We start from the raw sequence: 14476 nt of genomic DNA, 5'->3' as shown, positions 1-14476 counted from the left end.
GAGGGAGATACAGACCTATAACACAGCATTTCAGATATGTGCAACCTATAAATCAGATGTTTGCATTACAATACGTGAGTACAAATGAATGAGTGTGCAGTTTTAAACCAGTCCTGATAACCAACGTTAGGTATTCTTACATCCTCTGGCAAGATTGCAAAGAGTAAAAGCTACCCCAACACTTGCTGCTCACCCAAATGAGGGAGTTTACAAGCCAAATACAAGAAAAAAAAACTTAGGAGAAGCTAGACAGTGCCAGATACAGGTCAGGCACAAGAAGCAGTACAATTTGGATAAAGTTACAAGGGGGCAGTCCCTGGGAGCAGCTCAGGAAGGGAGAGGAACAGTTCCACACTGTCCCATCCGGAGGCCTACAAAAGATCAGAAGGAAAAAGGAGAAGGTTGAAAGAGCATCTGAGAGAGGAGACCAGGAGGATACCCAGAGGGCCAGAGAGTGATAGCAGTACCTGTGGGGCTTCCAGGATGCGTGAGGATGCAGGAAGGAAAATCTCCTAATCATGATTTGAAGAATATGGTGACGGGGCATCACATATGGTGGCAGAGATGGGATTACAAATGTCTCAAGATGAGGAAGATTGAGCAGTGTCCTGGAATGTCATTCGTACTGGAATTTATCATTACCTACTTCATGGTTTTCCAGAGTGGCAGAGAAGTTAAAGAAGGCACATGGAATCAGCTTTAGTATGCTAGGATGACTGACGTGTGTGTGTCCTGAAAGATTTTAATAGTCAAGGAGCACAGCTTGACAGGTGGGTCAGTTTAGGCTTGTGGGCCAAAGAGCCACATTTTTAGTAGTTTTCTGAAGGCTAACACGTTTGAGACTAGGCAAAGCATTCCAAAGAGTTGATGAAGAACCAAAACAGGTTCTCTGGTAGTTATGAGGTGCAGTTCCTTAGGTGAAGGTACTCGTAGGCGGGCTTGTGACATGGGCTAAGGAAATAAGAGACCATACGTCGGCAGCTGAGGTACGCTGGTGTGCAGCCATATTTGGCCTTGAAGGTCAAAACCAAGATTTTGAATTGGGCCCTGCAGAACATTGGGATTCAGTGAAGAGACTGCAGAATAGAAGTGGACCTTTTTTAATGTATTTGCATTTAGTATCAATCGAGCAGCAGCGTTCTGTATAAGATGAGTTTTTTTCAGAATTCCAATGTAGACAAAGAGCGAGATCACACAGGCCTAAATGCAGGGTCATCGAAGAATGGGCAGACTTGGATATTATCGAGGTGAGCCTGGAGTCCAGCACAAATCCAAGACTGCAAACTTGGCAGCTGAGAGGTTCACCTCAGAGTTCAATTTGCCCAGGTTTTTTTCCCCCTATGCAACGTCCTTGCTTTTGCGGCTTTAATCTCAGTTTATTTTGGCATAGCCAGTCAACAGTCTTTCCCAGACATATGTTTAGGTTTGCTATCACTTTGAGTCCGGGCCAAGTGGGATCAGTAGCTGAATGTTCTCAGTGTATCAGTAGTGAATCTGATAGTTTTCAATGACCTGGGTGGAGCAGGGCAAGGCATGGACAGTATTTATGCTAAATGCTAAATTGCTAAATGCTAAATTGCTAAATGATAGCAATTTTATAAGAGATAGTAATTTATACAAAAAACTTCACAGTATCATGTATATAATGTAAATAATGTAATCCTTACAGTTCTGCTCTCCTATTCTTATCTCTCCTCCAAGTTTAAGACCCTTGTTGTAATGTAACTTTTGATCTCCTTGCACTTGTTTATGTTCCGTTCTTTGTTCTCACCCCTTGTTGCATGTAAACCGGCATGATGTGGTTTCTAACCATGAATGCCGGTATAGAAAAAAACGCAAATAAATAAATAAATAAATTTATTGAACAGGGTAGAGCAGGGGTGCTCAAACTGACCCTTGGGGGACCCCCCAGCCAGTCGGGCTTTCAGAATATCACTAATGAATATGCATGAGATTAATTACACGCACTATCTCCGATGTATGCAAATATTTCTCATGTATATTCATTAGTGATATTCTGAAAACCCGACTGGCTGGGGGGCAAAGGACTAGTTTGAGCACCCCTGGTGTAGGCGATGGGATAGATCCTTGTAGCACTCCACAGGAGAGTGACAGCAGGATGTTACTGTGCCCAGTGAAATAGTATGGGAGCAATTGTGCAGGAAGGAGTAGAACCAGGCTAGTGTCAGGCCTTTTTAGGATATTGTAGTCAATGGTGTCAAATACTGTGGAACTCGAGAATTACAAGCAAGGTTGCCTGTCCTCAGTCCACTCATAGTCACATTTTATCACAGGCTCACTGCTACAATCTTTGTGTTGGAATGTGACCTGGTCCACCTGGGTTTCTGAAGCTAGCACCACCTCTTCCCAAGGTCAGTGGAGTGCTGGAGGTCTTCAAAAGCTGGCATGCAGAGGTACGCCACACGCCTCTCTGTGTGATTTTTCATCAAGTTCAGCTGGGTATGTAAGTACTGAGTCAATTGGGAAAGAAAAGGAAAGGTAATATATATCAGATCTTTCATCGCTGAACCTGCTACTGCTCCCATTTCCACCCAAATGACTTTGGGAACTTTCAGTTTCATTAGCCAGCCAAGTTCGGGGCAACTAGACATTGGGCCAATTTCCCTGGTCTTAGAGGGTTTATCCATTTCCCTCAGCCCTGAAGGTTCACACCCACCACAGCCTCCTAGTGTTGTTCAGTCCAGGTTAGGGACTATGACTGGGTCCACCGAAGTTGTGTCTTCCTCTCAGAATACCAGTGGTGCTTCCTAGACTGGAGGCCTTAACTCCAGGAAGAGAAACCTGTGGTGATTTCATCGGAGGCAGTGTGGTCTGCTGTGACCAAGTTGGAATTGACCCTATCGGAGAGAATTGACTATGTTAAATAATTTGGGTCCATTAACAGTTCAGTCCATATATTGAACAACTTGTACTGATATCCATTTTTTATTCCATAAGGCAACTCCATTACTTATCCTTTATATACAGAAGTAAATTTTCAAACGGGACCCCGACACGGACCCCGTGTTTCGCCAGAAGGCTGCGTCGGGAGGGACAGTTACAACATATATTCCAAGACAATGAAGATCATATAGCAAGCAGCTATATGACACAGCCTTCTGGCGAAACACGGGGTCCATGTTGGGGGACCTGTTTGAAAATTTACTTCTGTATAAAATAAAGGATAAGTAATAGAGTTGCTTTATGGAATAAAAATTGATATCACTATAAGTTGTTCAATATATGGAGTGTGTATGCTTTCTGCATCTCCTTTTTGATGTGTCACTAATTCAAATTGCACCATCTGGTAACCTGTCCAAGATAACTGGGTAACCCAAATGTTGCTGAGTGATACTTCTCATAGCAAATGTTGTGAGATGAGTATCAGGTCAAGTGTGTGCCCACCTCATGGGTTGATCTGCAACTGAGTCAGTTTAAATGCTTTTATTGAGCTCAGAAAATCACACACAGAGCCTTGCTGGATCATCCACATGAAGGTTAAAGTCTCCCAGGATTAAGAACATAAGAACATAAGAAATTGCCATGCTAGGTCAGACCAAGGGTCCATCAAGCCCAGCATCCTGTTTCCAACAGAGGCCAAAAGAACCTGGCAATTACCCAAACACTAAGAAGATCCTATGCTACTGATGCAATTAATAGCAGTGGCTATTCCCTAAGTAAACTTGATTAATAGCCGTTAATGGACTTCTCCAAGAACTTATCCAAACCTTTTTTGAACCCAGCAACACTAACTGTACTAACCACATCCTCTGGCAACAAATTCCAGAGCTTTACTGTGCGCTGAGTGAAAAAGAATTTTCTCTGATTAGTCTTAAATGTGTTACTTGCTAACTTCATGGAGTGCCCCCTTGTCTTTCTACTATCCGAAAGTGTAAATAACCGAGTCACATCTACCCGTTCTAGACCTCTCATGATCTTAAAGACCTCTATCATATCCCCCCTCCGCTGTCTCTTCTCCAAGCTGAACAGCCTAAGGCCCTAGGGTGTTCCAACATGATTTCAAATAATAAAACCAGAAAATCTGTACAACTTCGTCTGAGCCAAATGGTGGATGATACATTAGGAAGATTTTCCATTTAGGGTGGATATCACCTTGCATGAGTAGACTTTTTATTTTCTTAAAGTACCAATAGGGTAGTAAGCCAGTGTTAGTATTTCTCTGTGAATTTGGCAGCAGAAGTCAACCAGTAGGCTTATCTCATACCTTACCCAGCAGCCCCTGGGGACAGAACACCAGAGGTCACCACGAGCTACCCAGGCTTCAGAGTCCACAGTCCCAGCTTCCAGAGGCCCTGCACTTCCTGCAGCAGATTATCTGCATACCTTACCCAGCAGCCCCTGGGAGACAACTCCAGAAGTCTGCTTTTACCAGTACAGGTGCCAAACTACTGTTTTTTTTACTTTGTTAGGTCTCTGATTAAATCGTGGATTGAATTCTATGCAAATGGCACAAAATAAATGTATCCAATGCATATTAAATATAGTGTGGCTACCACAGCGCACACAGAGGACGTTCAGACGCTAACCTGCAGCTGGAGGGCTAAAATCGGGACATTTCCAAACATTTCAGTCATCCCTCTTCTTTCACTACAGTACCTCAAAATTCTGTAAAGTTCAGAGAAAAAATCAGGACAGGCGGCAACCCTACTCATGGTGCCAGATCCCAGGCCAGCTTCCTATTTAGCTGGAGGGACAAAAGAGCAGGAGGAAACAGCAGGGTTAAAAATCATTCTGCACATCCCAACAGAGATCAAAACTATAAGCTAGACAACTTTACTTGTAGGCTGAATACTGCTGATTTGCATCTGAGCATCATTTGAATATTGTAACGTTTTGTACATTTTAATCATGATTTTGCATTCCAAAGTAATAAAATATTTTGTTTACAGCAAAATACAACTAAAAACTAAACATACTATAATTCACTATTAGCCTGTATATTTTTAGTATCAACGTATGTATGTATTATATTTTAAGAAATTGTCATATCGAAATTCTTATGACATGTAAAACTTCACTGAGTTTTATACACGGCGTCTTCTCTCACAGCTTTAGCCAAGAAACGTCTGGATGAGCTACATCACAAACGTAATACCACTGTAAAATGATACCTTAACACAGGCAAAAGGTATGTCACACTTTTTATTCCAATATCCGAAATAGTTTAATTTATAACTAAAATCAGAGTTCAAAATTATTTCCTTGATTCTGGGTTTTGTACAACCAGCTACCTATACATTGTACAGTAAAAGTGCACAAACTGAATTAATAGCACTTGTCCATATCTGTAAGATGAACAAGGTCTAAGCAGAAACCCTGCAAATAAATCTGCATGCGCCTAAAATGAGAACCCAGATCTAAAAGTGACGTACTTTCATTTCCTGCCCAAAACACAGTGAAGAAAGACCGAAGAGGCATCTATTTTAGTACAGCGAAGACATGCCACTAGAAGGAAGCTGCAATTCCCATCAGATCGGAGGTGATACAAAGTTTACAGTTCTCTGAATTAACTTTATCATGTACTCAAGGTAAGGAATGATTGATCAGTTATCTTCTTACTGACTTCACCTTGCAAATGCATGAATTGTAATATTAATACTGCATTTTTGAGGCATTCCTGAAATAAAACAGGAAAAATTGGGTACGACACTAAGAAAAGTATCACCCTCAATAAAGACTTCTAAAACGAGCTCGATATAAATGAAGAGGTAACATCTACAACAATGTCAGTCTGCCCGACAGGGCAGGCACTACAAATCAAGTATTGTGCACCTACAAACCTAAATCAATTTGAAATAAAAGGTCTCCATGCCAACTGTTTTCTGAATCTATTTTACACATTTCAGGAACTGAAAATCTTTATAGTATACCAAACTTTATTTCAGATTACAAACATTTTATTTCTTTAAAATAAAGAAAACCAAATTACTACAACATATGACTGTGTAGCGTGCATCATTAAAGTTCTCATCTCATCTAGGCTGAACTTCCTGAAAGCACTTAACGCTTCTTTAAAACCTGTGTGTCCATAAAACGAGTTAAAGCCTGATAATTTGGAATAGGCGAGCTCTCAAACATAGAATTCCAGATAGAAAACAAAAGGGATTTATACAAGAAGCCCTGCGCTACTGCATTATCATCTTGGCGTTTCCACTATTTTTTTGTCTTTTAGGAATCTCTGCCTTTTTACGCACTTTCTCTCTGTAAAATCAGCTTTTCTGCGTACCTACCTTTATTCTTCTCACTCCTCCTAACGGTCACATTTTCTGTTTTCACGCTGTTGGGACATTCTATATGATTGTAGGCCCAGAGAATATTTAACCTAAATTAAAACCAAAGGGCACGTGGCATGCTTGACTTTGGGACTCATCATGAAAGGTTTAACGCGACTCTCAAGCAGAGCTTTGCTTTACACCCAGCTCCCCACAATGGGATTTCAGATTTGGGTTATACCTCATCGCAAGCACACTGGCACATTTTTATGTACGAAGGAACTTCCCCCAAGGCATATTTTGCATTTTTATACTGTACATAGCTACACAAAATACATCTTTTAAATAAGTGCTTATTTCTAATGGGCACAACATCCTCACAAGTTTGTGCTGCTGGAGCTTGTGCACCCACTGTGCCAAATTCTAGATTAGTTCAGACGTCTGAGCAGGGCGGTGATGACAAGTGCGCAAGGTAGATGGGCCTCGGGGTGCCAGGCACACCCTGCCAGTGGTGGAAGGAAAGCTCCAGAGCCCAGAGGCATTCGAAGGCAGACTCCCGGGTGGCCACATCATCACCGAAGAGTCCCGGGCAGCCACACTCTCGTTAGAGGGGGAATCGGTCCAGCATTTAGGGTATTTTTTCATCACTCGATTTATATTAATTTTCCTGTGAGACTGTCATAAAAGTTATTATCCTATATATATATATGATGTAACCTGCAACAAATCAGGATGCCACAAAATGATTTCAAATTCAGTTACACTTTCACTTCCTGCCCAAAACACAGCAAAGAAAGAAAGAAGCAGCTTCTATTTTAGTAGAGCGAAGACATGCCACTAGAAGGAAGCTGCAATTCCCATCAGACCGGAGGTGATGAAAAGTTTACAGTTCTCTGAATTAACTTTATCATGTACTCAAGGTAAGGAATGATTGATCAGTTATCTTCTTACTGACTGACTTCACCTTGCAAATGCATGAATTGTAATATTAATACTGCATTTTGGAGGAAAAAATGGGTAAGACACTAAGAAAAGTATCACCCTGAGTGAAGACTTCTAAAACGTCAGCCTTGCTTGCTCAATATAAATGAAGAGGTAACATCTACAACAATGTCAAATGCCCGAATTCCTACAAATCAAGTACTGTGCACCTACAAACCTAAATCAATTTGAAATAAAAGGCCTCCGTGCCAACTGGTTTCTGAATCTATTTTACAAATCTGAAAATCTTTACAGCATACCCAGCTTTATTTCAGATTACAAACAAAAAAAATCAAACATCTAATTTGAATTACTGAACATTTTATTTCTTTAAAATAAAAAAAAACACATTACTACAACATATGACTGTGTAGCGTGCATCGTTAAAGTTCTCATCTAGGCTGAACTTCCTGAAAGCACTTAACGCTTCTCTAAAACCTGTGGGGCAGATTTTAAAAGGGATACACGCGTAACCCTTTAAAACCCCCCCTGCGCGCGACGAGCCTATTTTGCATAGGCCTGGCGACGTGCGCAAGCTCCGGGACGCGCGTATATCCCGGGGCTTGAAAACGAGGCGGGGACGGAGCCTCCAGGCACAGCGGCCATTTCCCCGCTATGCCCGGGATCGCGGGCCGGCCATCAGCCGGTGTGCGCAACCTACGCCTGCCCGGAGGCAGGCGCAACTTCTAAGTTAAAGGTAAGGGGGGGGGGGCGTTTAGGTAAGGCTGGGGGGCGAGTTAGGTAGGGGAAGGGAGGGGCGGAAGGAAAGTTCCCTCCGAGGCCGCTCCGATTTTGGATACTGAAAACATGACTGAGGGCTGGCACCTGACAGCAGATACAGCGACAGAGCCCAGGCTGAGGTGCTGCAGTTGCCTCTCGCAGAACCAGGCTGGGTCACCAGAGCCCAGGCTAATCCTGGCAGCTGCCACCAGTGGGACTTTAACTGCTATAACCTGACAGAAAGAAATTGAAAGAGAGCTGGAGAGGGTGGAAAACCGCCTGGAGGGCAGGAAAAAGGCTGGAAGGGGTTTAGAGAGGGCAGTGCCTGGGGAATGGGTGGGGGCTCGTACAGACCTCCCACTGCTCAGGCCTGCCCTTCCTTACAGGTCTTCACGCTCCTCCGTGTGACACGCCTGCGGTCACTTCACTAAGGGGCTGTAGCCGCACGTGTGCGTGCTCGGTGTACGGGGAAACAGACAAAGTCTCCACAATAGGGACTCTCGTTAGAGCGAGAACGAGAAAAAATGTAAATCTCCCTAGCTCCTAAAAATGGCGCCTAAGGTTTCACAATATTCTTCCACTCCTGACATCACCTGTTTTAAGTTTATGCTTTACCTTTTACTTTCTTCCACTTTAAAGTATGTGTGGAGCTTTAGAGCAGACTGAAATACCACCAGCCTGCTCGGGCATAGCGTTACCCAGCTATAGACGCTCGTTTTCGGCTGAGTGAAGAGTCTTCCGGAATTGTACATTTTATTTTCTTAAAAATACCCAAGCCTAACCCAGATTATGTATTTATTCAACACTTACGCTCCACTAACAAATATTCTGAATCCCATGCCCATACACCGAGCAGAGGAAAACATTTTTTATTTAGAATCATTCTCTCAAGAAACAAAAAACTAAAACACTGCCAGGCCCATTGATATGGAAATCAATCAGATCTGAGCTCTTTCAAAGTGCCCACATTTGGGATCTGCTTTGTTCGTGGGGATCCAAAGACCGAGAAATCTATATGAAAGGCAGTAAAGGGCCTGTGGCTGGAATTCCTTCCCCAGGAAGACCACGCTCCGTGGCAGTCACGTCACATGCAGGGGATTGCATGAGTTTTACAGTAAGCCACATGTTTTATTAGCATTTGAAGCAATCCGGTTCCAAAAGAAAGACTCATATTGCTAGTCCTCTTGCAAATGCTGATAGAAATGAGAGATCTTAAAGACGCACAGGTCCAGTGAATGAAGGGTGCACTAAGCCTTGTGACGGCGAGGATGAGCTACAGGTCAGAGTGACAGGAATAACAGCCAGACAAGGGGGAACAAACCTAATGGCTCCACACGATCGCAGGGAGAAACAGGGGGGACCTAAAATGAAACAGACTTCCTCCTTCCCCTTCTTCAAGACTTTTTTTTTTGTTTTACAGAAATGCAGAAAGCTTGTGGTGAAACCAAGCAGAGCTGTTTTTAACTGGGGAAGTGATACATTTCACGCTACCAAAGTTTCATTTAACTTTCAGTACTCGCCTGCTTTATTCATCTGCAAAAGAAGAACAAGTAACTGATTTCAGTTGCTTTCAAATCAGTTTAAAAAAACCGATTTTATCTTCAGAAAGTGATCTGGAGAAGAAATGTTTTGTCGCCATGTGGCACTGAGATAAAATAATGATTAGTGCCACCTCAAAATGCTGAAATTCTATCAGAGCGATTATTTATTTATTTATTTTAGATGTTTTCAGAAGAACCTGAGCCTCTCAACTTGATGAACTTGTTTCAGACCTTTTGAGAGATCCTCAGAATATCAGAAAGGGAAGTCCTTTAATCCAAACTCTCCTTCCTGACTGAAGCCTCCTTTCAACTGCAGTTGGAAACAAGAGCATAACGTGACAGAGGCCACCCACCTCCTCCCTTCCGCGAGCCCATTTACCGCCCTCCCACCCAGCTCCCAGCCCCCTTCACACCGTCTCAGAGTAAGGAAACTCTTCACCAGACTGCTGCTTGAGAAAGAAATGACTTATTGCATGTACAGGGCCTCAGCAAGAGGTTAACTACATTCAACAATGACATCACTGAGTATAAACAAATACACCATCTACCTACCCCAAAATACCCAGAGGGTGACCGCACTATCATCTCCTACACTTCAATTCATAATGCTCAACAAGCATCCTGCCGCTTCCAGTTTGGCAGCAGTCTCGGGGGGAGGAGCACGCAGGGTTACAGGGTCATCAAAGCTTTGTCGCTCTCATTGTCTTGCAATTGGATCATTGATTATCAGGTAAGCATTGTCTGCAGTGTAACGATATCTTGGGCATAAAAGAGCAGGAATCCGTTAAGAGTATGCAACGTAATTCTTTGGGTGGTGAGCAGGCCAGTCCTGGCCATCAAAGCCAAAGGTCTGACAGGCAACTCATCTCAGCTCTCCCCCACCCAAGCAATGTAGACACAGAAAGGCCGATTACTTTGCTATTCTTTGGCCAACCAGTTTATAAATCAATACTTGCGGTGAACCTTTGGACATGGTCAACTCTGCCGGGCCTCTGCCGTGACAGGATTGGAATTGTCCAACCCATTCCATCGCACACAGATCGCAGGTAAGCGGTCCATGGATCAGGCAGGCTGGGTGGGAAAAACCGCAGCAAGAAGAGGATGGTGGGCAGACCAACCCACACCTATACTGTGGTTGCCAGACTGCCCTCCAGCCTACCCAAATTCCCATCCCTCCCCCCCCCATCCCGCCTGAAGCCCTCCTTCCTCTGGGTCCAGAGGCAGAGCACCGCCCCGGTTGTGGCCTCCCCACCCCTATATAGGGAATGGGTCAGCATAGCAGTTTGAGCCAAACGTTGCTCTTATCTTGAATAGTGCTTCTCAATTTTTTGGATCCAGGGATTGACTGGCTACCCACATGGGCTGCTGCTGGTGCTGGTCCAGCACTCATGTTTTGGCCCATGCACACTACTACTGCCACTCTTTATTAAGTCCTTCTCCTGCCAGCCAGTGAAACCTCCCCAGCCAGCTAGGCACCTCTCCCTTCACTCATTCAATCTGCCACCCCATTTTATTGCTTCACATACTGGCGTCAGCTGTTTCCTCCTCGTCCTAGCCTCTCCATATTAAAATTGACACTATAAGAAAAAAGAAGACAAAAATATCCCATACATCTAATCCCTCCCCCATCCAACATAATTAAACTCAACAATCATATCCCTTACCCCCTCAGCCAGCCAGTCATCTCCTCTTCCTCCTTCCTGGCAGGCCACTCCACCCCCTGCCAGCCAATCTCAGTCAATCTCAGCCTCTTGCTCCCTGTTCATCTTGTCCATCTCCTGCCCTGTGATAACATCACTGATCTCTTAAGCTGCACAGACCATTGCTCCTCTTGCCCTATAATGTCTTCCAGCTGCTGCTCGGGAGTGGGAAGGAAGGAATTTGACAGAGTGGGGAAGCAGAAATGACTTCCCTGTAGCGGCACCAAGAAATGAGAGCCAATCACCAAGACTGGCAAAAATGCTACCATGGCCAGCAGTAGTCCATGGACCGGTGGTTGAGAAACACTGGTTTTTACTACCTGTATATACAAACCCACTGAAAAAAACCACACCTTAGTGATAGTTGTACAGAGAACTCGTCCAGTATTTCTTATAAAGCGCACAACAAACACTGGAATGGTTCAAACTTCTTCGCAACAGAAGTCCCCAGCATCAAAAATGTCCAATGTTGCATGAAAACTCGCTTCTCTTCAGCAGGCCATTTGAAAAAAATCTAACATGGTTCAGGTAATATAAAACATGTCAAATTGAAGAATAAAATATTAATATGAAGAAAAAAGGGAACTATCGTGATACAGAGTGGTTTGCAAGGATTTTCCCCCATTCTGAACTGAATGAAGTCCTGACTCCTCTGCTGAAGCATTCACAGCTCTGTCAGGAAGGCAGGTGATTCATGCAAAAATGGGGAAGGAACTATTAGGGACGTGCTGTCTTTTTTTTTTTGCTGTTTTATTTCAATTAAGTGCACACTAAATCGAAATAATGTGCACTAAAACCGGACACCAGAAATAAAAAAAAACAAACAAAAACGAGACCAAAAAAGGGAAGCTTGTTTGGCTGCACAGTTCTAGAAACCATGCGTTCCAGCTACGCGCTAGCTAAATATTTTGGATCAAAATATCTTATATATTTAAAAAATGTTTTAAATCTTCTGAGTATTCGTGTTACATAAATCTTGTATTTATTTGATTTAGCATATTATCATTTCTTCCACACTTTTCTATCAAGGGAGTTCAAAGCGTGTTAAACAGATCAAAAATACACAATATGGGGTAGATTTTAAAAGAAGCGCACGGGCATACATGGATGCCCGATTTTATAACATGTGCGCGCAGGTGCGCGCATGTTATAAAAGCGGGGACGACGCGCCCAAGGGGGTGCACAATTGTGCATCTTGCGTGTGCCTACGCCCGTGGCCTTCCCCCTACTCTCTCCTTCCCACCCCTTCTCCTATTCTAACACCCCCCGACCTTTATCCTCAGTCCACCACAGCAAGAAACGTGTTTTCCCATGATAGGCAGGATGTTTGTATGTGTACAACATTGCACTGCAAGCCCTACTGCTGCTCTATCTATCTATACTGTTTGCTTTCAGTTGTACAATATGTTGGTGTTAACTCAACTTTGAACTTTTATTTGTATTTATAGGCTTTGTGCTTTATAATAAAATATGGTGGAAAGTTACAATCAAAGTCAAGATGGCTTGCTGCATTACTGGCAGCCCACAGAATACAGGGTTGCTGCACTTGTCTTCTACAGCTTTATCTTCACAATTGGTTTACTGGTTAATGTCACCGCCCTGTGGGTCTTCAGCTGCACCACAAAGAAGAGAACAACTGTAACCGTGTATATGATGAATGTGGCACTCCTTGATTTACTCTTTATACTTTTTCTACCCTTTCACATGACCTACTATGTAAAACAAATCTGGCCCTTTGGAGACATTTTCTGTCGGATGCTTGGGGCCCTGACAGTGTTCTACCCTAGCATTGCCCTATGGCTGCTTGCTTTCATCAGCGCTGATCGATACATGGCTATCGTGCAACCCAAACACGCTAAAGAGCTGAAGAACATCACCAAAGCTGTGGTCGCTTGCGGTGGCATCTGGGTAATGACCCTGGCATCCACCACTCCTCTGCTCTTTACAGGCCAGGATCCAGACAAAGCCTTCAATTTCACCACGTGCTTCAAAATGTTTGACATCATCCACCTGAAGACCAGCAATGTTTTAAACTTGGCGCGCTTGGCCTTCTTCTTCTGGATTCCGCTCCTGATCATGATTGGCTGCTACTGTGTCATTGTGTACAGTCTTGTCCAGGGCAGAACTTCCAAGCTGACCTCCAAAGTGAAGGAGAAGTCCATAAGGATCATCATGACTCTAATTGTGCAGGTGCTGGTCTGCTTTGTGCCTTTCCATGTGTGCTTTCTCTGTCTCACGCTGCAAAGTGAAGAAACCCATTACAGTCCCTGGGCAGCATTTACCACCTTCCTTATGAATCTCAGCACCTGTTTGGATGTTATCCTCTACTACATTGTCTCTAAACAATTTCAGGCCAGAGTCATAAGTGTTATACTTTACCGCAATTATCTACGAAGTGTACGCAGGAAGAGTTTTCACGCAGGTAGTGTACGGTCACTGAGCAACATAAATAGTGAAATGGTATAAGCAAGAGAGGGAGTGTAATATGGTAATAGAATTTCTATTAAGTACTAATTTGGCGCAAGTATGTGCCAAAAGCTGTGATTCACATGCAAAACCCCTCAAAGCATTTTACAAAGGGTCATTTCTATTGCTTTGTTTCTTAAATGTATATACCTTAGAATATCTTAGTGAAGGCGTGTCTCCTGGGTTTGCTTTTGGTAAAATGTCTCTCTTCGGGTAATGCTATATACTCATCTCGTGGCTTTTTATTAACTTGTTAATACAACCCATATGTGTAAACTACAACCAAGTAAAAGAAATGAATACATCTGAAACATTTCAATTTTTTATTCTCTTCTGAAAAGCTTCTATTATAAAAATGCTGAGAGGAGAAGCATGTTAGTCACAGAAACAAAAGAAAAAACTAAAAATATGTTTAAAAATTCATGGATCCATTTAGAAAAGGCTAAAAAGCAGCTCCATTAGTAAAACGTACACCTACAGCAAGGCTCCATCATAACACACCTGTCGGATGACGCTCCCGTTCGTGACACATTGCACACGACATTTAACAGCTATACTAAAAAAAAACCATCCTAGATATTTTGTTGTTGAAAATGATGCAGGAGAAAGATAACATTTTTTTTAATTTCAATAGCTGCTTAATATCATTATAAAATATTTTTTCACAAAAATTGTAATCTTTGCTTACTGCATCAGTGAGAGATCTGGGACTGATATGCATATGCAGCTCACAGTTTTTCGATACAGACAAACTCTCAGGCATTTCACTGTCAACCTCAGAGAGTTCTGACCTCTTCTGGAGTTTATACAGAGCAGAGTTAGGAAATGTCCCCTC

At 43.0% G+C, this 14476-nt stretch overlaps 2 protein-coding genes across 8 annotated transcripts in view; one reads left to right on the top strand and one right to left on the bottom strand.

Moving 5' to 3' along the window:
* The window catches only part of UBAC2 (UBA domain containing 2), a 377581-nt gene that overhangs the window by 305834 nt on the left and 57271 nt on the right, over positions 1 to 14476 (bottom strand). The window lies entirely within an intron of this gene.
* Positions 5467 to 13952, top strand: GPR18 (G protein-coupled receptor 18). Of its 2 annotated transcripts, XM_029604496.1 has the most exons (3): positions 5467 to 5549; positions 7022 to 7153; positions 12624 to 13952. In XM_029604496.1, exon 3 carries the CDS (start codon positions 12646 to 12648, stop codon positions 13639 to 13641), a length of 996 nt encoding a protein of 331 aa, XP_029460356.1. In that variant the 5' UTR covers positions 5467 to 5549; positions 7022 to 7153; positions 12624 to 12645; the 3' UTR covers positions 13642 to 13952. The 2 variants fall into 2 exon arrangements, with proteins under 2 accessions (XP_029460356.1, XP_029460357.1); XM_029604497.1 differs by lacking the exon at positions 7022 to 7153.

Source organism: Rhinatrema bivittatum, chromosome 5 (assembly GCF_901001135.1).
Source record: "Rhinatrema bivittatum chromosome 5, aRhiBiv1.1, whole genome shotgun sequence".
Lineage (NCBI taxonomy): Eukaryota > Metazoa > Chordata > Amphibia > Gymnophiona > Rhinatrematidae > Rhinatrema > Rhinatrema bivittatum.
This window is presented reverse-complemented; position numbering and strand designations above follow the sequence as displayed.